Source organism: Stegodyphus dumicola, chromosome 3 (genome assembly GCF_044657685.1).
Source record: "Stegodyphus dumicola isolate Sdum_Otavi_A_Nest chromosome 3, ASM4465768v1".
NCBI lineage: Eukaryota > Metazoa > Arthropoda > Arachnida > Araneae > Eresidae > Stegodyphus > Stegodyphus dumicola.
In genome coordinates, this window is record NC_140770.1 from 116,446,456 (window position 1) to 116,473,295 (window position 26,840).

At 30.3% G+C, this 26,840-nt stretch overlaps 1 protein-coding gene across 2 annotated transcripts in view; it reads right to left on the minus strand.

The window, feature by feature from the left end:
- Positions 1–26,840, minus strand: part of spg (dedicator of cytokinesis spg) — a 267,982-nt gene that overhangs the window by 21,920 nt on the left and 219,222 nt on the right. For both annotated transcript variants that reach the window (XM_035372971.2, XM_085813220.1), the window contains 7 exons: positions 24,736–24,978; positions 24,536–24,625; positions 15,617–15,721; positions 11,234–11,375; positions 9,218–9,384; positions 6,978–7,325; positions 2,342–2,565 (listed from right to left, as the gene is read on the minus strand). In XM_035372971.2, the coding sequence (XP_035228862.2) occupies positions 2,342–2,565; positions 6,978–7,325; positions 9,218–9,384; positions 11,234–11,375; positions 15,617–15,721; positions 24,536–24,625; positions 24,736–24,978 (1,319 nt within the window). The remainder of the gene's footprint in view (positions 1–2,341; positions 2,566–6,977; positions 7,326–9,217; positions 9,385–11,233; positions 11,376–15,616; positions 15,722–24,535; positions 24,626–24,735; positions 24,979–26,840) is intronic.

The window sequence follows — 26,840 nt, forward strand, 5'->3', positions numbered from 1 at the left end:
AATCAGTCATTAATAAATTCTGATAAAACAAAAGCATCATCCATGCTAAAATATTTTGTTTGGAGAATTACAAGATGAATGTGCATTTTACTTCTATCTAAGCTCTGAAGTGAAAATTCTTATTGTGAAAAGAAAGTTTATAGGGTGGATGTTAATTTGAAGGTTTGGGCTTTCCTTTCATGACAGTTATTTGATTTATCTACTTCTGACATTAAGAGATACTACTGGTACAATTCTGCCAACTCCACCTAGAAATGAATCACTATACAGGAGCTAATTGGAATAATTACACATACTTGTGAATTTCTGTACTTTTCCCCATTTTGTATTTATTTTGAATTCAATGAAATATACATTTTTTTCATAAATATGTATATATTGTTAGGGTTGCTATTCCTATAGTTAGTTTCCATGTTAACAATTTCGCATAGTCTATACTGATTAATAGTTATAACTTTTGTTTTTGCACAATCTTTGCATTCTTGCAGATTTATTTATTACCTCTTACCAACCCATATATGTAAGTGAGGGAGGTAATATTTTCAGTATGAAAATTTGATAGTAAGTTTCAATAAATAAGCATGAATTAGTTGTCTACAATGTGTTTTTATAATGATTACAATAAAGTTTGTATGTGTGTGATTTTTTTTCTGTCCAAAATAACCATGTCTTATAGGAATCTTTAAAATTTCTGTTTTTTTGTACTTCAACTTTCTACATTCATATAAAGAATTTATTATCTTTTGGGCAAACCTGGGCAACTGAAGCCCATAACACTTTTTAATGAAAAAATATACTGAAATACAATCCAAAATTTAACTGAAATTTTTCAATTTCAGTATATAAGACTTTTACATCAATGGAAGAACACATTATATTTTGGCTAATGCTCCCACCAAATGTTATTGCTTTATGTAATTTTTAAAGAAATAATATAGCAAATATAAATAATATAGCTAATATAAAAATGTATAGCAACAATTAACATTCTATTGGGAATTCTTAAGATATGCTGATTTTAAAGATTTTGCTGTTGAATTTTATGTAACCGCGAAGAAATAAAAGTTTAATAAATAAAGCTAAAATGATAAATAAAAAAGTTGGTCTATTAAGGAAACTGAACCTTGATAACATAAACTGAGAAAAAAGTGACAAAAAATGAATGGCAATATTTAACATTCAATCAAAAACTCTAAAGGTATGCTGTTTTTAAAAATTTTGTGATTGTTAAGTCACAGATTTGTGAACCTTATGAGCAGACTATATACTACAATGGATGTGATATTTTCAAAGTAAAGCATGAGAATGGATACATATACAAGCACATATAGTTATCAATATCCATTGCACGGGAGAAAAGAATAATAAAAAATAAGTAGTGTTTATAATTAAGATTGAGGCATAAAATTTAAAAACAAATTTGGCTTCATTTACAAATAATCAATGGAAAATACTAGTTTTTTAAAATCCATTGCTATTTCATGGGACTGGTGGAAGGTCATAGGCTGTCCACATCAGAATTTTTGTTTAGATACTTTGTATGCATGTGTGGCTTTATAATGTCATAAATTTACTGATTATTATATCTTTTTTTAATTATTCACACATTTATAGCTTATAGCTATAAATTTTTTAGCTTTAGATAGTGGTTATTTAAGGATATTTCTGAGCTGCGAGACACATCTTCACATCACGTTTCCATATTTTAAATTGTTCATGTATGAATCTTTCATTTCTTTTCTAAATATTTGACTTCTATGCATTAATAAATACATTATGATATCTCTTATTTATTTATTATACTCAACCTGTTAGTAATACTTGTCTGTAACAATTTTTAATGTACTTCAGGATATTATAGTTCCTTGTTATTTTTAAATAAACATTTATTGTATATTGCATATAGTGATACAGACATACACCCACAAGCATACAAAATATAAGTAAACAAATTTCTACTACTTGTTTAAAAATGCATAATAAGCTACAAAATAAATTAAAATTTTTAATTTAATTAGAGCTGGTGATAAATAAATAAAATCCCATCTTCAATAGCCATGTACTTCTTTACTAAATTTTGCTTGTTTTATTTTAGGCAATGTACAGATTAAGATCTTCTTTGGTAAGTAAATTAGATGTCACTTTCCAATGATACATGTCTCATATATTTTCATAGCATCTTATGGATTACCTTTCCACATACAAATGCATTATTTTATCCATGGAAATAACATGCTCTTAACAATTATATTATACAAAATGAAATTTGAACAATATAATTGAATATAATAAAAATTTCAGATTCAAATAAATTAACTACATGATTAAAAAACTAGCATACTTTAAAATTGATGGTCGTCTGTATTCTACATTTTCATTGCAAGGAGGGGGAGGCAAATCACCACGCCTGTTGATAGGAAATCGGGATGTTAAGTTAGGAGAGTCAACCTCTCTTATAGATTGCTTCATCACAGAAAAACGGTCAACAAGACGGCGGTGCAAAGGTATCACTTCAGGAGGTGCTAACCTCCCATGCAGTGATAGGCCACCTTCTAATATTTGAACCTGTAAAAAGTATATACAAATTACTGAAAAGAAATGTCAAAAATAACCTCCTTGCTCCAAAAGCTGCTGTTTACAAAATCAACAGGCATTTAATAAAAAATAATTTTAAACTAATAATTTGAGTCTTCTAATCACAAAACTCCAATATGGTTCCTAGTTGAAAACAATATAATAGTGCAGTTTATTAGCTTACACCAAAGATTATTTATTACACCAAAGAGCTTATCATGTTAATGCAAACAGAAGATTGCTGCCACTCAATATGTGATGAAATGTTTCTATTTTCAAAAAACAAAACTGTCATTTGCGTTATACAGAATAAAATATATCTTCAAAACATAATAAAGTGCTACAATTTTAGCGAAATAATCAAAACAATTTTCAAGTATACAAATCAGTAATAAAGAGTAAGAAGTATGCAGATAACTAAAAGCTATAAACTACTTAAATTTTAATAATTGCCACCAGGGTTTATTTTTGATACATATGATAATATACAGTTAGGGAAGGTGAAATGAATTATCACAATATTGTAACATATATGTCACGGTGAAACACCGAAATCAGGAGAATGTCAACATTCACATAGTCTCTTGGTGTATGTCCAAAATATTTTCCAAGTACTCTTATTTCTGACTTACAGAAGTCAATGTCGACATTCACCATGTACTAATGGTGAATGTTGAACATATAACAATATTATATTTTCTTCTCCGTAATTCAGTTACAAATAAACGCACTTGAGACTTGAAATAAGAACTTAAGAACATGAGAACGTAAAACACACAATACATTCAAAATGAGAAAGGAAAATAATAGAAGTTAAAAACTTAATTATACAGTACGTTCTAAATGAGAAAATAAAATAACAGTAATAAAAAACTTACTAAATTATGTGATTCAAATCTTATTTATTGCAACAACTTAAACTATTATGGCACTTTATGACCTCTCTTTTCAACTTTCACCAGAGCATATCTGTGATTGTCGACATACACCGGTGAGGGTCCAAATATATAAGAATGTAGTGAAATATTCGGTCTTTCACCGACGTATTTGGTGAATGTTGATATTCTCCGGTCAAAATCGACATTCTCCAATTTCTGTCTTTCACAGTAACATATATATGATGAATAATTTATACTATTAATGTAATATACACTCTCTGCTATTGCATTAATGAGTTAATAATATTTGTTGCAAAATAGCTATAAATATAGACAATTACAAAGTGATTGACTTTATTACAGTAAAATGCTAGAGGCAGTGTTTTCTTGTTCCCCCCTCCCCAATCAGCTTGATGCTAAGGCAGTTTAACCCTGAAAACATTGAAAAAAATTAAGTCTTATTAAGAATGGACATAATTAAACTTGTGATAAGAATTATAGTTACCAAAGAACACAAGCAATGTTTTATACTATAGCAATTAAATTTACTAGAACAAATAAATAAAAAAGACTCGCACACTTTAAACAGAGATATCCGTAACTTACTAATTTTATTTGAAGAGTTAGTTTTCAAATGGATACAAATATTACGTTTTAACGAAAGTTTCCTGCCACTGCAGACAACATCAGTGCAAACAGTTCATGTTGGCATGTTTAATCATATTTTGTCAAATGTTTTTCCCATTTGAAAAAAGGAGAGTTTAGAACACTGTGCAGTGAAATTTGGAAAAAAAAAAAAAAAAAAAGCATTAGCATTAAGTACAAGGTGTTTGAAATGGAACTATGATGCTATCAGTCAAAAGCTTTAGGTATCAATATCGTATCATATGACACTGTGAACATTTGGTACCAAAAGTTCAAAAAGAAGGACTATGACATTCAAGATGCAGAGTGCTCTAGCAGGTCTACTGATGTTGATGAGGCCCAGTTGCTAGAACTTATGGAATAAGATCAGTATGCAACCACTCCAGAGCTTGCTAAAGAGTTAGACATTAAACCCATGTCCATTAGTCGCACTATGCATTGCATATACTTGACATAAAAATTTAATCGCTGAATGACAAATAATTGACTGATATTAATTATTTATTAGCAGATAAGGACAGATATGTTGCCACTTGTGATGAAAACTGGATTTTAATTCAACAGCACAGGCCGTAAAGGGGGTTGGGCTGTACCTGGTGAGCACATTGGCAGCATCGCAAAGCACAATTTGACTAACAAAAAGATCATGCTTTATATCGTGCAGGATTAACATGGTATTTATTATTCACAAAGTGCATCTGGAAAAAGGTAAAACCTCGATAGCAAGGTGAACAGTAAAATGCTAGTCCGTGTTGATGCTGCTATCAAGGAAAAATATTGAACTGAGTTCCGGCACAAAAAGGTAATGTTCCATCAAGATAAAGGCAAGACCATAAAGGTTTCTGCATTTGCCGGCTGAACTCTGTATGGACTCGAATGTGATCTTTTGTCAGACGCACCATATAGCACCGACATAGCTCCTTCAGACTTCTACCATTTTTTTCACATCTGCAGCTACATCTTGCAGATGCTATCTTCCATTCTGCACAGAACATCCAAAATGAGGCTGATCTGTATTTGCACTTGTAGCCACTAAGGTTTTTGGTCAAGAACTTTGAAAAACTACCAAAACATTGATAGAAATTCATAAATTTGGGTGGTGACTACTACCAACACTAAAGGTACTGCTTTCATGTTCTCTTTTTAACTTTATTAAGGATGTTTTTAGCCATAAAACTTTTGTTACAATCAGATATATTTGTTTGAAAAAATTAAACTCTTAAAATTAAGATAAATTTTCAATCTGCTTAACAATGTATGTGACAAAAGGTGTTAGTTAAATTCTAGTAAATATTCCTCTAAATTGTTCCTTGTTTAAGTTCCCATGAACATAACTTAATTTAAACTTCATTTTCAATTATTTATGTTAACTGCTTATAATTTTCTGTTTCTAAGTAAATTTTTAATGCTTTTATAATCCTGTTAAGGCATACTGTAAATGACTCAATTTCTAATTATGAACATAAACCCAAATCCTTTTTCTAAACATGAATTCTACTGCATAAGTATCAGATCTTCTACCTCTCATCCTATATGATAATAATACCATTCTGCAGAATAAAAACTTGTTTTTCACTGTAAATTTATTTACACAATATTATACTGTATTTAAAAATATTTTTTTATTATCAAAATAAAATTAATCTCAACTGATAAAAATGTAGTGTGCATCATTTAAAAAAAGGCTAATTATATCTTACCAGGAGATACTAAATGATAAAATTAGCTTGAAGTCTGTTTAGAAAAATAAAGAAAACATCAAACAGGTATTGTATTCATTTACAATACAGAGCATAGGAAACTAATACTATTAAGAATCTTAGTTATAACAACATTTAGTACCATTTCATCACAAATGGTGGCCTTATTTTAGATGAATGGCTTTTACTAGATGAATATATGCAATGCTATTAGAAATATGTTTCCTAGCTGAAAATGTAATACTCCAAAATAAATACAGAAAAGTTTGGTATTCTAACATATTCAGAACATTAATAATGCTGGGTTATCAAGTTAAAATTATATATAATGTTACTTTTTGAAAGCACTATTAATGTACTGTTCAAACGAAAACTTTCAGTTATTTTCAATAACTCAGAGAGACTGGTCATTGGATCATCAATATTTTTGCCACCTTTGGTATAATTTTTTTCATTGGCATTGACCACAATTTTCACCAAGCCTTTTGTAACATCTTGTTGTTAACATGTTTCCTAAGAAATAGCACTCATGAAAATTGAATCTTTTGTATTGAACTGAATAGTCTTTGATATTGAAATAAGAATTAAAAAATTTTTGAATATAAATTCCTATATTTATATTTTAAAGTTCTGAATAACTCTTTGATCAACAAGTTAGAATAATATTATCCAGCACAAGATTTTCTGTTTTATTTCCTTATCAAAATTCTTTTATCCAGTTTTGAAAACATTTTGATTAAATAAAGAAAGCAAACAATTTATAAAAGTATAGTTTTGAACAATAGACCTGCAAAAAATGATAAAAAGAGGCAAAATAACTGTACTGAGCCTTTCTGAATACTGCTAAATGAAATATTAACAATGGCATCTTTTAGCAGGAATTTCAATGAAAGGAATGATGGATTACTGGAATTATGCTGTACTTACATAAGTATCTCAAATAATATCTTAATAATATTAATAATATAACTAAACAGTTTAGCTTTGTGTTTCCAAATTCTGTAATTTACCACATGTCAAATCAAGCTTGTTTATAAACTTCATAAACTGAAAATATACTTGGATACATTATTACATTCGGCTTTGAATGTAAATGTAATAATTAGAAGTTAAGTACTAAATAATCTAGCATTATTTATCAATTATGCAAAACAAAAAGGGGGTTGAAAAATCCACATACTTTTTCAAGAATCAATGATTTTAGTTTGATAATTTTGTGTGTTTCTTCAGGATTTTGCAAACTAAATTCCAGTGTAAAGAAAGCTTCTTGGTATTTGGCTATGCCACCATTCACTGCAGCTTCAATTACTCCTTGGAGTCTCATACTAAGTGGACTAATTGAGCGCCGCGGTTCAGCAGTGTACTGGGCAATGAGTTTGCGAAGCTCTTTGTTCATATGCTCGACAGTTTCACATGCATGAGTTATAGGTGAAAGTTCAACCACATGCCATTCAACAACTTCAAACCATCGTAAAATTCCTGGCAGCTGAGATGCAATTGTCAGTGTTGTTCGTTCAATCCATAAACTCTAGAAAACAGTAAAATAAGTAATTAAAACTTAAGAGATTATTCAGTTTTTATACAGCTACGTAATTGACAGATCTTAAATACATTATTTCAAAGGTACAAAAAAAAAAAAAGAATTTAAAATATGTATTTAAAAATAAAATTTGTAAAAAATGAAAAGATGCAGATTCCTTATTTGCAATGGCTGTTAAAGATAAATATTTTACTATAGATTAGTTACAATCTAATAAAAAAATTCTAATGCAAACATTAACTTTTAAGTACTACTTTATACATAATAATTTATTCTAATTTATCTGGTACAGAATACACCATTTTAAAATGGAAGAACAATGACCGACAAAAATAATAAAGGCCTCAATAGGTAAAAATAAAGGGGAAGAATCTATTTCTAGGATAGGAACATTTGTAGCACAAGTTCTGATTAATTGCAACCCGAAATCTGACTACAAGGAAAATGCTGGTGAAAGATAATTGTTTATGCAATGTTCAAAGGAAGAGGAAAAAAAATTCTGACCCATCAAAAACCTGAAGATGCAGAAAAATGTTTTTGACACTCCTGCACTTTGTGAGAAAAATTCTCCATATACTGAATAATAAATTTTGTAAATCCATCTTATCAGAATAACATTTACGAAAAAAGGGAGCTTCCACTGAACCGGACAAACATTTGTAATTTATTCAATTGAATGTCAATTGCATTACAGCAGTAATAATATACCTATGATTTAAGCATTCCTTTTATTCTAGAAAAAATATTTGCAGATAAGAATAAAAATTCTACTAGATATGAAATATACATTAACATATGCACCTGAAAAAAAATTTTGAATTTAAGCATTTATTGTTAAGTGTTTGAAAAAATTCTTACCTTTAGATAGTTTACTTGGGGGGGGGGGACAGGAGATTGAAAATATACTCCTACGTACAAAAAGCTCACAGAAATTGTCCATAGGTAATACTAATTTGAAATGTTAAAAATTGTTAGCGAATCTCCTTTAAGAGATATCTAGTGAAATCATATACCTAATGCTCTCGATAATTCTAATGCTCTCGATATACATGTAGAAGAGGATCTTCCTTTGATAACTGGTCAAAAAGTTGCCATCACCTTACCTTGGATAGACTTAATTTCCGGAAACGTTAACCTCATAAAGCTATGTTGATAACAGAAAATAACACTGTCAATAGATAAGGTTATTGAGCACACAAGGTGGTTGTAAGATGACAAAGATCTGCGTCTGATGAAAGAAACCAAGTTTCTTGGTTCTTGCTGTAACATCTCACTGAACTATTGAAAAATGCTCACGTGCTTTCCAACATCAATGACCTGGGTGATGTCAACATCAAGTATTTCACATGTACAGAATATTATAATGCCTTCTAATAGCCAAATTCAAATATTACAAATTTCGTGCAAGTGACAACTTTTCCATGAACATTTTGAACAAAGAAGTATTATACTATATAAATTTATATATAAAAATAGTGTAAAAGAATTTTAAAAATTCATCTTTTTTATATTTATAACCATTTGGCTTATTTATAATTCTGGATTTACACATAAAAATCAACTCATTTAAAAAAAAAAAAGTAACAAGCATTACAATTCAGATATAATACAAGTTGGAAAGAAGTTTTACAAAATCCTGTCTTTTGAAAACACTTTTTTTGTTACTTTCTTAATTAATTAATGAAAATTTCCTGCTCATTAAAGAATAAATTAATGAAATTTCTCTCAGTCATAAATATCTAAATTATATTATAAAATATTTTAGGGTATAATCTTTAATTTCAAGGCATATTTCTTTAATAATTTAATAAAGTGTTACAAAAATATATTCTTACAAATGCAGCATAACACAAATATAGAAGTGATGAAAAGAAAAATACTTTGAATTCATTATCTTTGTCAACTTGTCCTTTTTGCACTGGTCTGTCAAACTGGAAAGAAGACACATCATTAACTAAATAATAACTGATAATTTTTTCTGGAATGTCCCGATTCTCAAATTCTGGTCTAACTTTAGGGATGGGTTTCACATTACAAATTTGGATATCTGTACAATATAGGATAAAATATATAAAGTTTTCATGACACTTGAACAATAAATATATAAAATATGGTTTATATAAATAAGCCATTTTTATTATTATACCATTGGAAAAAACAAAAACTGATTTATTACTCAATACAGCAAATAATTTAAAAAATAATTAAAATATTTTTAATTTCTGGCAAAAAATATAAAAAATTTGACTTGTTCATTTTAAAAGATTTCTACTAATAGAATTTTTAAAAATTTCTTTTTCTTATTCAGTTATACAACTTAGACTCTTAATAAACAAATACTAGTATAAAAACTTTATACAAATTTAATGTTTTATCCTACTTTAAATTCAAATCATAATTAATTACCAAATAAATGTTAAAAATCTTTCTTCTTGCCACAAAATTTTAGGCATTAAATGCATCATACAACCCTCAGGTTGTATGATGTCATGGAAGGTCATGGAAGGAAGAAAATGAAAGACCTCGCATATTAATGCACTGTAAAAGAACTGTGGCATATTTAAACCCAAACTTAAATATTTAAATCATGTAAAATTATTTAATTAGAGTGCCTAAGTAATATTCAAAATTTCAATATATTTAATTTTATTAATATATATTTTGAACTATAAGTTATGTCTAATGCTTGGCTTACAAAGATCAGAAAACATTTAAGTTTTCTTTGATTATTTTCTTAAAAAATATTATACTTAATAACAAATATTATGCTCCATTACAGAGCATGAAGCTGATAGTATAAATATGTAATAAAAGCTTTTAAATTATAAAATTCATACCATTTGTATCTAATAAACTAAAGTTATATTCATAAAATAAAATTTAAAAAACTCAGATCATGGAAATTATCAATAAGCTAATCTTAAATTCCACTGACTATTTTGCAATTTCAATAAGAATATTAAAAAAATTACACAATAAATTATGTGCATGTTCATGCAGCAAGCAGATTTCATCACAAAAATTAACAACTTCCAGGAGCTAAACCATAACATTCTAAACAAAATTCTAAAAACAATAAAATTCTAAAAAGCTAGCTAAATTGTTAAATAGCAATTTTTTCAAAATATTACTTTTTTGTATATATGTTACAGTGAAAGACCGAAATTGGAGAATGTCAACTTTCACCGGAGAATGTCAATATTCACCAAATACGTCGGTGAAAGATCGAATATTTCTTTATATTCTTGTACATTCGGACCATCACCGGTGTATGTTGACAATCACAGATATGCTCTAGTGTAGGTTGAAAAGAGAGGAGTATATGTACACGCTGCCATTCCAAAAGGAAGTGTTCCACAAATAAATGCAGTTGTAAAAGCAAGGGCCTCTTGTGCAATTCAAAGTGTCATAATAGTTTAAGTTGTTGCAATAAATAAGATTTGAATCACATAATTTGGTAAGTTTATAACTTCCATTATTTTCCTTCCTCATTTTGAGTGTATTGTGTGTTTTAGGTTCTCATGTTCTTAAGTTCTAATTTCAAGTCTCAAGTGCGTTTATTCGCGACTGAATTATGGAGAAGAAAATATAATATTGTTATATGTTCAACATTCACCATTAGTACATGGTGAATGTCGACATTCATCGGTGTAAGTCAGAAATAAGAGTATTTGGAAAATATTTCGGACATACACCAAGCGACTATGTGAATGTTGATATTCACTGGTGAAAATTGACGTTCTCCAGATTTTGGTGTTTCACTGTAACGTATAAATGAAATGCATAAAAAGGACCATTAACCTAAACTGACAGATAATCAGCAACAAAATATACTTTTTTTTATCAGAAATTAAAACCTCTTTATTTCTATGAATAACTTAATTTAAAAAGGATACACTGCCCATCTGAATTTAATATACTATCATCAGGAACTGTGCTTTTCATCAAAATTTGAGCTTGAGGAAATTCAGTTTGTAAACGTTGTGTAAAAGCACCGATTCTTTCATATTCAAGTCCTCGGTACACAAACACTTTATTCTAGAAATACATACAGGCATTAAACTCCATTTTTCTTTATACCATATTACATTTCATCACATGAAACCAATTCTTGACAATACAGTACAAAGTCGGAAATCCGGACTCATCGGGACTTTGGTGATTCCGGATTTGGGATTTTTCTGGATATTAGATCATTAGTTTAAATCTAGTAAGATGGCATGTAGAAATTATAAAATTAAAAATATGAAATCCTGATTTATGAAATAATGAAGTATTTATAATTTAAAAGTATCAAAATTTACAAAAAAAGCTTAATATCTATTTGCTTACCTTATTAAACATTTTTTCAATGCAAGTTGTTTAAGTTACTTCGTTTTTTGTGCTAATACTTTCTCTTTAATTCTGTAGACAGACATAATCTCTTGTTCAGTTACATTGTTGTTACTGCTGTTTCAAGATTTCCGACTAACTTGTCAATCAAAATTTTCTTGTTCTCAGTAACTTCTCTGTCACTTTCTCCACTATTGCTAGTGGTATTTTCTGGATCTAGAACCATACTATAGATTTTGTCATTCATTAATTGATTAATGATTGAGAACCAGTCATCACAATCAAAACCTCCTTTTATATCCTCTTAATTTATTACTGCTTCTTTAATTTATTACCGTTTTACAAAATCTGTTAATTGGAAAAATTTCACCTTTAATCTGCGATATCCAAAAACCTTTAAAATTAACAGCTATCATCATCAAATTTAGCTATACTTATGCATATCTGGCTATGCATCATGAGCTTGGCGACTAATAGCAAGTTGTTCCGTTAAATTATATCTTCCTTCTATCACATACTGAGACAATTAAACCTGAATTGTATTAGTTATTTATTATACTTATGTCTATTTCTTGCAATGTTTAAGGCTTATCTCAATAAATAAATTCTCATATATACTGAAGCCTTATTGAGGGCTGGCATTAGATATCTTACTGCCTGATGCAGTCTCTATGGGTCCTAAATTCTGTGACCCGATGCGGCCATACGATCCCTGGTACTGGTTCTGGGTTTATGTGACAACATATCAGTTATTCTTAATTCAAATAGCCCTAAATGTAATCTCTGGGTCTATGAGTATAATCAATAAAATCTATTTTTAGCATATGCAAAGAAAATTTTGGTAAATTTTAACTTGTCAACATTTTTTAGCGCATTTACTTAAATTTGTGATCATGACCAAGCATAATGCCAACATAGATTACCATACTCCTTAATTATTCAATTACTAACATAAAAAAATTGTTTAGGCATCGCTACATCAGTCATTACTCAAGTTGGCATGTTTTGAAAAACATGCGGTGATGAAAGGAAAGTATAATAAATAATGATTTGCCATGTTGGCATCAAATCAACGATATATCTATATGGAATGTTTCAGTTCGAGATGTGTACCAAGCAGATATGCAGAAATGAAGCCAAATTACTGATCATACAAATTTATGCTAAAATGATTGTTTCTTCAATAACAAGGTATTTTATTTAGTGTCGAAGTGAAATTAATAATCGTGACTCTCCAGATGTTTTATTATGTGCAGAAGGGGGGATCAAATGTGCACATGCACAAAGCCTACGAGAAAACGTTGTTGGTAGTTTTGAGGTCTGGATTGTAGATTATTCCGGTTAATGGACGTCCGGATTTCGGACTTTGTACAGTCAAAAGTCGTTAATCCGGACTCGTCGGGACTTCGACGATTCTGGATTATCGATTATCAGTTTAAATCTGGTAAGATGGCATGCAGAAATTCTAAAATTAAAAATATGAAACCATAATTTATGAAATAAAGAACAATTATGATCTAAAGGGTATCAAAATTTACAAAAAAAAAAAGTGTTATTTGTTTACTTTATTAAACATTTCTTTCAATGTAAGTTGTTTAAGTTGCTTCGTTTTTTATGTGATAATACATTCTCTTTAATTCTTTAAACAGACATAATTTCTTGTTCAGTTACAAAGTTCCGCTGTTCAAGTCCTATAATTGCTGTGTCGAGAATACCGACTAATTTTTCAATCGAAATTTTTTCGTTTTCAATAACTCTGTCACTTTCTTCACTATTGGAAGCAAATTATAATGATGAGGAATTTGATTTAAATCATATCAAAGATGGAGTACATCGAGATGAAATACTACATTTAATAAGGAATTATAAGCCAAATAAAAACATCTGCCCTGAAGATAAGGATAGTGCTGACAGATCAACTTCCTAATAAGAAATTATAAGCCAAATAAAATAAAAACATCTGCCCTGAAGATAAGGATAGTGCTGACAGATCAACTTCCTAATAAGAAATTATAAGCCAAATAAAATAAAAACATCTGCCCTGAAGATAAGGATAGTGCTGACAGATCAACTTCCAATTCATTGCCGGGTGCTGCAGCGTTAAAGATAAACAAAGTTTAGATAAACAAACGTTAAAGTTTAGATAAACAAAGGATAACCCGTTATCCATTTTTTGTAGCAATTCCACTTTTTGTTTAATGAACTTCGAAACATACTTTCGCTTTGTAGATCATTTACATATTAATAAATATATATCAGAAATTCTATTTGACATAATCGAAAGTTCAAGCTTACTTTTATAAAATTGCTCTAACAGTCTGCAAAAAATAATAAGCCGGATCCCATTCGAAGATTAAGGAACAACGCAATCTGCAACATTAACTGAAATAAATAATTAAATAATTTTAGCTTAGCTTATACCGTCCGTTATACATTAAACGTATTTTACATCGTATTTTACATCCGTATTTTGCATCCGCACACAAGCATATTCTCCAGAAAGTTTGAAGCTTTGATGTCCGGATTATAGATTATTCCGGATTATGGGTGTCCGAATTAATGACTTTTGACTGTACTGTACAAAGAAAAAGAAGAAGAATTAAAAAATAAAGAGTTTTCAAATTTGCTGATGTAATGAAATCTAAATGGGAAAAAAATGCTTTAACACATCAGTTTTAATGATTTTTAAAATAGGAATTCAATTTTGGTTCTAACGATCTTTCTTTCTTTGGGTGGGTATATAGGTTGGTATAAGGGCAGGGGTTTGGGTAGCAGACTATAATTTAAAACTAATATATTTGGATGTAAAATTTTATTTAATTATTGTAAAAATATAAGCAAATACAAAAACTGTCTTGAAAAAAATTTGACACACAAATATGAAAAAATAATTCAAATACTGTAAAAGCCTGATTATTCAGAGATTTGAAATTCTGTTATGAAGCAGAAATAGAACTAGGATTCAAATCAAACAAAAACTGATGCCTGACAGAATAATTTAGTACCAATAATAGATAAGTATGATGTATTTTGCTTTGGCTTTACATAAACCTGATTAATTTTTGATAAATGGGTTTATTTTTTGTAAGAAATGATGTAAATTAACTGCTGTTTATTTGATTTTCAATTGCATTTTGGAAAAATTATTAAAATTTAGTACTTGTCTTCAAACAGAACAGCATACAGTAAACTATTTTTATCAAGATACGGGTGACTTATATGAAAATGGATTAACACTGGCTGTCCAAAATGAAAATTATGGCAATTAAGTTTTTTATATGTAATGTCTGTAACTTGTACACATAAATTAACTAAATAAAGAGCTAGCTGTTCCTTCAAACTTTTGCCAGAATGAGTGGTGCAAGTTTGGTGAGATCATAATCAACGAAATTTCATAACCAAACATGATGTTTTACTTCAGCATTTATGTCTGGAATGCTCTTTCTTCTTTTGAAATCTCACATAATTTAAATGCATATATTTGATATTCAAGCAGATAACAAATAAAATTATTTTTTATATAATTTTAAACCGGAAAAATTTTCTTCTATTTGACATTTCTACCATGAATCGCAATTTTTATATGCTCACTTATCAGTAATTCGGCATTTCCTGAACTTTCCAAATAGTCAAGCTTTTACTGTATGAAATTAAAATGAAAATTTATAGATATATAAAAAAGAATTTTTAATTTAACTGATAACAATTTGTAAATCTTTACATTATATATCAATATTCAGATATATTATGCATTTAATAGTAAACTTTTAATGCGATTAAAAATGTTAAATAAAACATATGTACTTCCCACAATATTATTACCACTGTATAATGATTAAAGGGGGGGAATATATAACAATAGTTAAATTTCATTGATTAAAACAAAATAATGAGCTTATAAACACCAACATAAAACTCACTAAACATTTCATAAAGACAGTACTCACTCTTAAAAACAAAGGAAATCCCAAACCATAAAACCCAACACGGAAATATTCAGGTTCAGGTCGGATCTGATTCAATATGTTATCAAAAAATCTGGCCTGTGTTTTCTAAATTAATAAAAACTCCATATTAAAGCAAAAATCAAAGAGTTAAAACTATAAAAAGGAGTTCAAAATTTCTGCCTTAATTAGACAATTAATATAGTATATATACAAATACAATGCAGCAAAACACAGGATTATTATAATAGTTAATGCTCATAAAAATTATTCCTGCTGTCTTATAGAAAAAGGATTTGAATGTAATTGACAATATCAGAAATATATAAAGACAGTAGAATATGAAGAAACATAAATTATTTACATAATATTACTAAATATTTTCATTGGTATGCTTTATCTTACAATCATCAACTTTTAGAGATTAATAACAAGCAAATGTAACTATTTCCTTTTACGAGTTTGAAACACGTCTTATTACTGAATTTGTACTAGTCATCAAAATTAAAGGATAATGACAGAATTAAAATGTAAATTATACTTAATGAAAAATTATTAATCGAAATTTGCACAAAAGCATTAGTTAACATAAATTACAATATCATTATGTCACCTCTTGTGGAAAAATTTTATCTATAATATGATGTTTGGTCACATCTGACAGATATGCATAATTCATGCATAATTCACAACATGATTTTATATATTTTACCAAAATGTTGATCAAGTTTTATGGAACTGCACACCATTGTTGTAAAAGTGCACGTTTCAGTAGGGACTGGGAAAGAATTTGATGTGTTGAAATTCAATGCCCCAAGGCATCCCCCACATGCTCAAGTTGGGTGAGTAAGGTGGCCAGTCCATTCAAGTGAGATTTTCTGTTTACAAGTATTCTTACATCATATATGCTTGATGAGATTGAGCATTGTTATCCATTAGCAAAAACTCCGAGCCAACAGCACCCCTAAACAGTCTAACTTGGGGTTACAATACCTTGCCCACACATTTCTGAGCAGTTATAGAACCTCTTTGAAATATATGCAGCTCGGTGTGGCCATTTGTCTTGATTCCTGCCCAAACCATTAAACAATGGTCGTGGAAATGGACATTTCATGGTCAAGAGAAGGCATGTTGCAAATTCCTTCCTCTTTCCAGATTGAAACACATCTAGAATCACTGTTCAGACTATATCTGGATTCATTAGCAAACAATACTCAGGCCCAGTCATTTTGGCTCCACTGAACATGACGATGGCATCAGTGTAAATGGCTCCTCTGGAAGATGGGATAAATGGGACAGAAACCACTGGTTTTCTCACATACAGTCCAACCTCATTAGGCCTTTGTGCAGCAACAAAATGGCTAATTCGAGTTCCTATGGCAGTCTGTAGGTCTAAAACCAAATCACTTGTAGTCATTTCGTGGTTTCTTTAAGCGAATGATGACAAAAAATGGTCTTCTGATGCAGTTGTTGCTCTTGATCACCCTTGACCTTGCTGTCTATCAACTAATCCAGGGCTTAAAAAGCAGCTCTAAACTCTTGAGATGACACTTTGAGGGATATTCAAATATTCGGCAACCTCCATTTGTGTTTAACCACCCTCAATTCTACTGATTAGTGTCACTTTTGACTTTCACTTAAATGATGCCTGTCATGTATCTGGCAGCGGTGAGCCAATCAGCTGCCTGGCAGAGCCCAGCAAGTGAGAGAAACAACAGTTGCATATTAGCCTCAGAGGAGGCAGGTGGTAGATTAAGTATGTTGTAGGAGCGAGGTAGTGCTCCGAGTTTGCCATTATTCTTTAAATGTTAATTTTTTTTCCATTATTCTTTGAAAGTTAATTTTTAATAAATGTTGGTGTCGTTTTGTTTATGGTGCCTTATTCATCCGTAAGGTCATTACAGCACGCTCTCTTTCGAGAACCAGAGCGAACGAAGCCGACTGGATTTTGAGAAAAGGTGAGAAATTTTTGTTGTAATTTTAAGGAAAATTTCTTCTAAATATGTTTAAAGGAATAGTTAAAAGTGATTTGATTTCGGTGTTGAAGGAACTAGGTGAAGAAGCCGATTCTAGTTTAAAAGTTGTAGAATTAAAAGATAAGCTTTTAAGTTCTAAAGAATATTTGAAAGATAAAGATTTTGTTATTGAATTTCTTAATACTACGGTTGAAGAAAGGAAAAAGTCAGAAGAAATTGTGAAACTGTGTTTAATGCAAATCGAAAATAGCAACGAATCTAGTAATAACGTAGAAAATACACTTTCATTAGATAAACTTTTGAAAGCTGTACAGGCTTTATCGATTTCTGTACCTAAAAAGGGTGAAGCATGGAACTTATTTTTTGATTCCATAGAAAGGGCTTTTAAGCATAAGAACGTACCAAATGAGAGTTCAAGTCTGAAATTTTACTTAAACTGATACGTGATAAATCTTCTAATATTCTAGTATATATTAAAGATGATGATTTGAAAGATTATGAAAAAATTAAATCTTTAATTCTTAAGGAATATGAACCATCGCCAATTATATGTTTAGAAAATTTTCGCCAAGCTCAAAGGTTGACGGGGGAAACTCATTTGCAGTTCGCCTCTCGTTTAAGATCATGTTGGATCCATTATTGTAAAAGTAGAAACGTCAATGATTTTGAGTCTTTAATTAACTTAATAATTTCTGACAAACTTTTTCAAACATTGGATAGTGATTTAGCGTGCCATGTTGCAGTTCGACAAGGTGAAAGTTGGCTACGTCCAGAAGAACTAGCGTTAATTAACTTAATAATTTCTGACAAACTTTTTCAAACATTGGATAGTGATTTAGCATGCCATGTTGTAGTTCGACAAGGTGAAAGTTGGCTACGTCCAGAAGAACTAGCGAAAGGAATGCGACACTTACTTCATCACGAAAGGTAAATCTTTTGATGACATAAGAGGTGAAAAACGCGCTAATTTTCGTGATTCATACAACAAAAACTCTAAATATATTCCACCAGCGCTAAGAAAAGATTTAGTGGTAAATGAACAGAAACATTCGTTTAAACCGCGAGAATGTTATGTGTGTAGTAGCAGTTTACATTTGGCTAAGGATTGCCCGAACAGGCGAAATAAATTTGAGAGGTCCAATAAACAGAACGATAATATCCCGGTCAAACCGAAAGTTAACACTTCAAGTAAACCGAAGGACAATGCGGTTGTTACAAATGTGAATTCTAAACATTTACAAAAACGCGAGTGTTCCGATGGAAAACTTAATTTTTATTCCTTGGAAAAGATTACTATTTACATTGCAGGGAAGCAAGTAGAAGCTATAAAAGATTCAGGTACGGAAATACCAATTTTGAACACTACATTAATTCCTGATTTAAAAATAGAAAGTAAGGGTAAAATCATTTTAAGTTCCGCATTTGGCGACGTCATAGAGGCAACGTTAGCAACTATTCCCATTTATTACAAAAAACCAAACAGTTGTCTATATTCGCACGTAGAAGCTCTTTTCGCGTTGACAGATAAGCTAAATGTCCAATGTTTAATTACACCAGATGTATGGGATTGCATATTTGAAGACGAGAATGAATCAACAGTCTTCCCTGAAACGAAACAGGAAACTCATGAACAAAAACAACTTGAGGTTGGCGCCGTTGAACTGTCAAATGTAAATCTTTTTTATAGCTCAGTTGCGAATCAGAATGATGAAAGACTAAACAGTTATTCGGAATCGAATAAATTTAAGGTCGATCAGAGAAACTGCCAAACGTTAATAAATTCTTTTAAGGACGCAGAAGTAGGGAAGAATAATTTCTTTTTACATGACGAATTATTATTTCATAAAGAAAAAATTTGTGGGGAAAACATACAACAGTTAGTTTTGCCCGAGAATTATCGAAATAAAGTCCTTCAATTAGCTCATGATTCTATATTCGGAAATCATTTAGGTATGAGGAAAACTAAAGAAAGAATTAAGCTTTCATTTTATTGGCCGAACATATCCAAAGATGTAGAAAATTATTGTAGAACATGCGAAAGATGTCAATTAAAAAGTCCGGAAAGACAATTGGATAAAATTCCGATTACTCCTATTGTTCGCGCGCCATATCCCTTTCATACAGTAAATATAGATATTATTGGTGAAATTTCACCTCCTTCAGGAAGGAAACATAAATATTGTTTGTGTTTGATAGATAATCATTCAAAATGGCCAGAAGTCATACCTTTAAAAAGTCTTTCTGCTAAAGCTACTTGTGAGGCTCTTTTAGATATTTATATGAGAACCAGTATTGCAGAAATAATTTGTAGTGATCAAGGCACTAATTTTACCTCACAATTAACTCAAGAATTCGAAAAAAGGTTAGGAACTCATCCTCGTTTTTCGACACCTGGTTACCCAGCATCAAACGGCTCAGTGAAAAAATGGAATCGGGTATTTAAACAAATGTTATATCATGTAATTCGCACAGATCCTGTTAATTGGGACAAGCACATACCTTATTTACTTTTTGCGTATCGTGAAGTTCCAAATTGCACTACCGGTGTATCTCCATTTATGCTTATGTACGGTCGTGAAGCTAGAGGTCCCTTAGCTGTATTAAAATCATCATGGTCCGGTGAAATACCATTACCTCTTAATCTGAGTAATTCAGCAGTTGATTATCTACAAGAATTAAAGATAAATTTAGAGAAAGCATCTGAGCTCGCTTCTTTATCCGCCGCAGAAAAACAAGAAGCTTATGCATATTATTTTAACCGTCGCAAAAGTTTGAAAGAATTTAAAAATGGTGATCTAGTATATTTACTTATACCAGACTCTAGCAACAAGCTATATGCTAGGTGGACAGGTCCAGGTGAAATTGTTGAAAGAGTAAATTCTCATTCTTACAAAGTTAAATTACCTGATGGGAGTGTGAGGCATGTTCATGTGAATAAAATAAGAAAACTTTATGTTCGAGCACAAACTGTGGGAGTGATATTTGAAGATGATTCTGAGTTTGGGGAAATTCATACCACTCCAAATAAAGGAGATTGCGCAGTAACTAGAAGGAACATCGAGGTGGATATTAGTCATTTAGAGGATAGCAAACAAAAGGAATTACACGAGCTCTTACTCAAGCACATCACGTTATTTTCTGGGGAGATCCAAATAGCCAGCGTTGGTGAACATAGAATTCTGTTGTTACCTGGAGCTGAAAGAAAAAAGCCATATATCTATAAGATCCCAGAATCTTTGAAACCTGAAGTAGATAAACAGATCGAGGAATTGGAGAGCTTGGGTCTTATTGAGCCAAGTGAAGCTGAAATAGCATACCCGGTCGTATGTGTTGCCAAGAAAGACGGAAGTATGAGGTTATGTATTGATTTCAGGTTGTTGAATCAAGTAACCAAGCCTGTTGATTTTCCAATGGAGAATGTGACTGATCTAATCAATAAAATTGGACACGCGAATGTTATCACCTGCTTAGATGTCTTGAAAGGTTACTGGGAAATACCTTTAGAAGAAGAAAGTCATGATTTAACATCATTCAAGACACATCGTTCCCAATATCATTGGAAAGTGATGCCTTTTGGATTAAAAAATGCAGCTTCTACTTTTCAGCGAGTGATGAATGATGCCTTAAGAAAACATAGTGATTTTTGCAAAGCATATATTGATGATATTGCTATCTTTTCACCAGATTGGAATTCACATCTCAAACATTTAGATGCTGTGCTAACTACATTACGTGATCTCAGGTTTACGGTGAACGTGAAGAAATATGTTTTTGCATGTTCGGAGATAAAGTATTTAGGACATATAATAGGAGCTGGAAGACATCAACCTGATCCTGAAAAATTACAAGCCATTGAAATTATAAAAAGTCCTAAAACCAAGACTGCTCTAAAGAGTGCATTAGGCTTATTCAACTATTATCGTGATTACATAAAGAATTATGCAGAAATAGCTCGCCCATTGACGGAGCTTATGAAAAAGAAAATTCCTGAGATAATTCCATGGACTGATGTTGAGGAATCGACATTTCAAGAACTGAAACGTCGACTGTGTGAAGCACCAAAACTGTACACTCCAGAACCAGAAAAACCTTACACCATACAGTGTGATGCTAGTTCATATGGTGTTGGTGCTTGCTTGTCACAACGAGACAGCAAAGGCAGTTTGCATCCTATCAGCTTTGCCAGTCAAAGACTTTCGAAAACTCAGCAGAACTGGTCAACTATTGAACACGAGGCTTATGCCGTTGTGTAGTCATTAAAAAAGTTCGAGTGTTGGGTGTTTGGATCGAATATCGAGCTGATCACAGACCATAATCCATTATTATATTTGTATAAGTCGGCACCGCATTCAGCCAAATTACAGAGGTTGGCAATGGCACTTCAGCGCTATAATATTCATATTTCTCATTGCCCTGGTGCACAATTAAAAAATGCAGATGGTCTTTCAAGACTAGTGGGTGAATGAAATAGGTGATAACTAAGTATGAACTAATATGTTTTAAAACTTTGCATTAGTTACTTTCTTTTGTTCCGGAATTGTACGAGAGCTACTTTCCATCTGTTTTGAAAATCAAATTACTGGTTTCCATTTAATATTGCATTATAATAGTGTGTTTTGAAATGGTATTGCATATATGTTTTATTACAGAACTCTGGTATTGTATCAAGCCATCTGTTCATCTGTTGTGAGATGAATGTTTATTGCATTTATTTCAAAGTATGTTATTACATCATGTATACACGTTCATATATTTTGAATTAATTTGGTATGTGGAGTATACAATTTAAGTTTGTATTTGCTGGTTCAGTTTTCAGATTCTGCTTCGCTTTGGCGTAGCACAATCTTACCGGGGGGGTGTCATGTATCTGGCAGCGGTGAGCTAATCAGCTGCCTGGCAGAGCCCAGCAAGTGAGAGAGACAACAGTTGCATATTAGCCTCAGAGGAGGCAGGTGGTAGATTAAGTATGTTGTAGGAGCGAGGTAGTGCTCCGAGTTTGCCATTATTCTTTAAATGTTAATTTTTTTTTCCATTATTCTTTGAAAGTTAATTTTTAATAAATGTTGGTGTCGTTTTCCTTATGGTGCCTTATTCATCCGTAAGGTCATTACAATGCCTTTGAATACTGATCACTCTCAGAAACCACATTCACTTTAAACAACACAAAAGACTGGAATTCCAACATGCGTCTTTTGCGTATCACACTGTCAATCACCACATTTCATATTTCCAATGCTAACATATGTGCAGAAGTGCCATTTTGTGTTCATTTAATTAACATAACTAATTATGGCATTGTGTACTAGTTGCAACTTTAACTTTAGTGAGCATATATTTTCTTATTATCCTTTAAGTTTGATGATCAGTGTATATTTAAAATTACTTATATATTATAATGAACAAATAATATAAAATACATGGAAATGCAATTCGGTATACAGGAAAAGAGTATGACTGAAAGAAAAATAATGAATAAGAATGCAATTTTCTTAAACCAGAGGCAAGCTTTAAGATTGCATATTATAATTAAAAGTAGCATTCTTCTCATGTATCAAATATTACAGCAAAATTTTTAATTTATCAAATCCTAATATAAATCCAAAACTTCAGACGTATTTCATACCTTTCACTTAAGCATTTATTTACACATCCTACTTTTAAAGGGCATGCATGAATGTTGAGTAGATAATACTACTGAGCAGGAGTAATTCAATCCAGATTTGAATCTAAGTGTGCATGAATGATTTTTTCACCATTTGCAATGTGAATATGAACTACATTTTTTCACAAATGTGTCCTTATCCTTAGTGTGCTGTATACTTAGCAGTACACACGAATTTAGAAATATACAAGAATAGTAAAACAGTAGTACCTTAAGGCAAGTGTTTTTCCAAAGAAGATAATTAAAGGATCAAAATACCTGTTCGATACTTGTAATGTTATCGTTTGGCTGATGCTTAAGCTTTTCCTCTGCTAAATTATGGTTATTGTGAATTTATTATGATAATCTATTAGATGTAAATTCTGGGAACATGAAAATAATGTAAAAGTTTAGTTTTTGATAACTGGCATGTTCCACAACACTAAGAATTCTTTTTAAAATGTATTTGTCATAATAACTGGTTTTTTCCTTTTAAGAACAAATTAATTTACATATGTTTTTCTTTTTGGAATAAAGAACTCTAGCAGAACAAGAGACAACAAGTAATTAAATGCTATCACTAATAAAATGCATCTCTCATTTCTTTTACGCTAACTACGCACAGTACCAAACTTTGAAATAAAAGTAAAAAAATATGTCTTCTTTCAATGTAAAAGGTAAAGCACTGATAATAAATTATTTTTATATACTTCCTGTATAAAATTGTAATAATAAATTACATATATAAGACTACAAATAATAAACTGTATACATAAGGCAAGTATGATTTTTAGATTCATATCTTAAGACAGAAATTATTATCTTACATTTGAACCAGTGGTTTATCTTCACCCTAAGACCTTATAAATCAAATTTAGACTTTTTATTGCACTGTTCAAAGTTCTGTATACAGTATATCAGTCCTGAATTTATCAAGGCATCCATTTAGTGCACAAATTTGTCTTTAATTCAAAGTACATAATAGCCTTTGTTTCCATACTTTTCACAACACGCTCATTTACACAATATATAACATTTGTAAATCATTTCAGAAGATATTTCTTCATTGTATTTGACTATGTTTCCACCAAAGATATACAACTCCATCACATTTAACTAATACTTTTACTTGAGACAGTAATCTAAATGATGTAAAAGTCAATATTTATTTAAACTTTATATTACTGATTCATATAAAAAGGAAAGAAAGTTTAGAAAATAAAAATACTTCTAATGAATACGAAAATTAAATTTTTAACATTCCACATATAAAAAAATTCAATAAAAAATTAGTAAAATACATACCAATACATTACTTAATTTGGCATAATCTAATAGCTTCTTTTCATACAGTTCAGCTAATTCTTTGCAAAGAGGTATACCTTCTTCCCAACACTAAAATTAATACACAAAATATGAGATATTTAATATGCTTGGGGAAAGTTAATTAATACCAACAACAGCATATTATGAACATAGTAGATATTTTTTAGGTTTGTACTTACTTTGCCTTTATCAAAATAATCAATTATTCTGTGGTATAAAGCTTCTCTTCTTTGCCATTCAGGCTGTTGATTATATCGCTGATCAGCAGGTAAGGTGTTGTTTGAAAAACTTAACAAATCAGCATGTAATTTTAAAGTAAAGGCAGCTTCCGTATAGTTTTCAGCAGGTAAATGGAGCTCACAGAGCTTATAGATGTAGCGTATATACATTTCTTTTCTGTTGATTTCATTTTTATAAAAATTCTACAAAGAGAAAATCAAAATATTTAAAACAAATTATTTAATATAAAAATTCCATGTGACTTTTAATACTTAACATTGCATGAAAAATTATAAACTCTTATACTACATTTGTACATTATCATACAAAATTTTAAGCACTTGAAATTATTTCTTAACTTGTTAATAAAAGCAGAGCAACTTCACATTGTTTGACTTTATTATAGTTTTATACAATACACAATCAAATATACATACCATCATACATTATACACTATACAGTCAAATGATATATTTGATTATATACCATACAATCAAATGATATATTGTTCATATATTTGATCAATATATCATTTATATATTGATCAAATATATCATCATATGTTATACACTATACAATTAAATATGTCATTTATCTACTGCAAAGACTTCAACATAGACATCATTTTAAATAAACTTTAACAAAATGGATTTATGACAAAATATACAAATTCATAGCAATTATATTTGCTCTCAAAAAATTCTATTAATAAAACAGACAAACATTAAAAAATGGATCAGAAATTCTAAGAATTACAGCAGATGTAAATAATAAATGGCAAAAATAAAACATTTCTAAAATAATAAGAAGTATTTTAATGCCTATTTCGCTACTTCTAGTTAATGAGAAGTATTTTACACCTATTTTGAAACGTGCACAAATTAAATATTATAGGAATTAGCATGAAGATACATTAGACTTTAAGTTGTAAGCTGCAAATTCAGCAAATCAAAACCAAATGATTGAAGGTGTTAAATCAAAAAGAATCAGCATAACATTAATAAACTGCAGGATTAGTTTTGAAAGCTTAAGTATAAAACCTTATTCTTTAGCTGCAGAAGTGCAAATAACAAATGAGAAGCCAGTAATAACATAAGGTGAGAGGAAGGAAATCAAACTACAGGCAGCATCAATTGATGAAAAATGAAAATTACTATGAAATACTTTCCCTAAAACGTGAGGGCAAAGGTGAGTTTGAATTGGGGTTGTTAACTAGAATTAAAAGACTTTTATGAATGTGAAATGCCTAAACTAATCAGTCTATCTAAAAAATCTAATTTTCCAAAAGATCTAATTGCTTTCTGAATAATTTTGACAGCAGAAATATGCAAAATGTGATTTTCTGACCAATAGTATTAGGCAACAGAAGATTTAAGAGTTTCTTTTCTCTTAATATATATATATGCCTCATGATCCTTAATGAAAATTTTAAGGCTTAGTTGACCTATGTAAATTAAATGACATTTACAAGGAATCTGCATATATCCTTAGAAGTTTATATTCAGAATGAGGTACTAAAGTATAGAACTGTGGATTTTATTGAGAGAAGAGAAAATGATCTAAACGTTGAGTTTCTATAAAATACGTGCTAATTGATTTTATAGCTTGTCCATAGAAAGAAAGAAAGGAATTGCAATGGCATTCTTATAATCTCCTAAAAGAAGAGAGTGCTTTTTGATATGTTAAGATGAGAACTTTTTAACCGCTTGGTCAATAATATTATGCAAAAAGCCTCTGTCAATAACAACTGCTTTTAAGCATTTTAATTTTTGATTAAGACCTGCTTTGAAGGAGCAAACTTGAAGTTCACACAAAGCAAAGGAATAAAATAAAGCTACTTCGTTTTAGTCAAATGACATGATTTGAAGTGTGATGGAAGGCAAACAGATGAAGGTTTATGGTAAAGAGAAGCAATGAAATTGGCTACGTTGATGCGATTAAAATGTCGACAAATGGAATAGAATTGGAAATCTCAAGTTCACTTTTGAATTTGAGGTAGTGGATTGAATAGCAAGATCAAAAGAATTCATTAAACTTTATTTAAATGACCTTTCCCACTATCAAA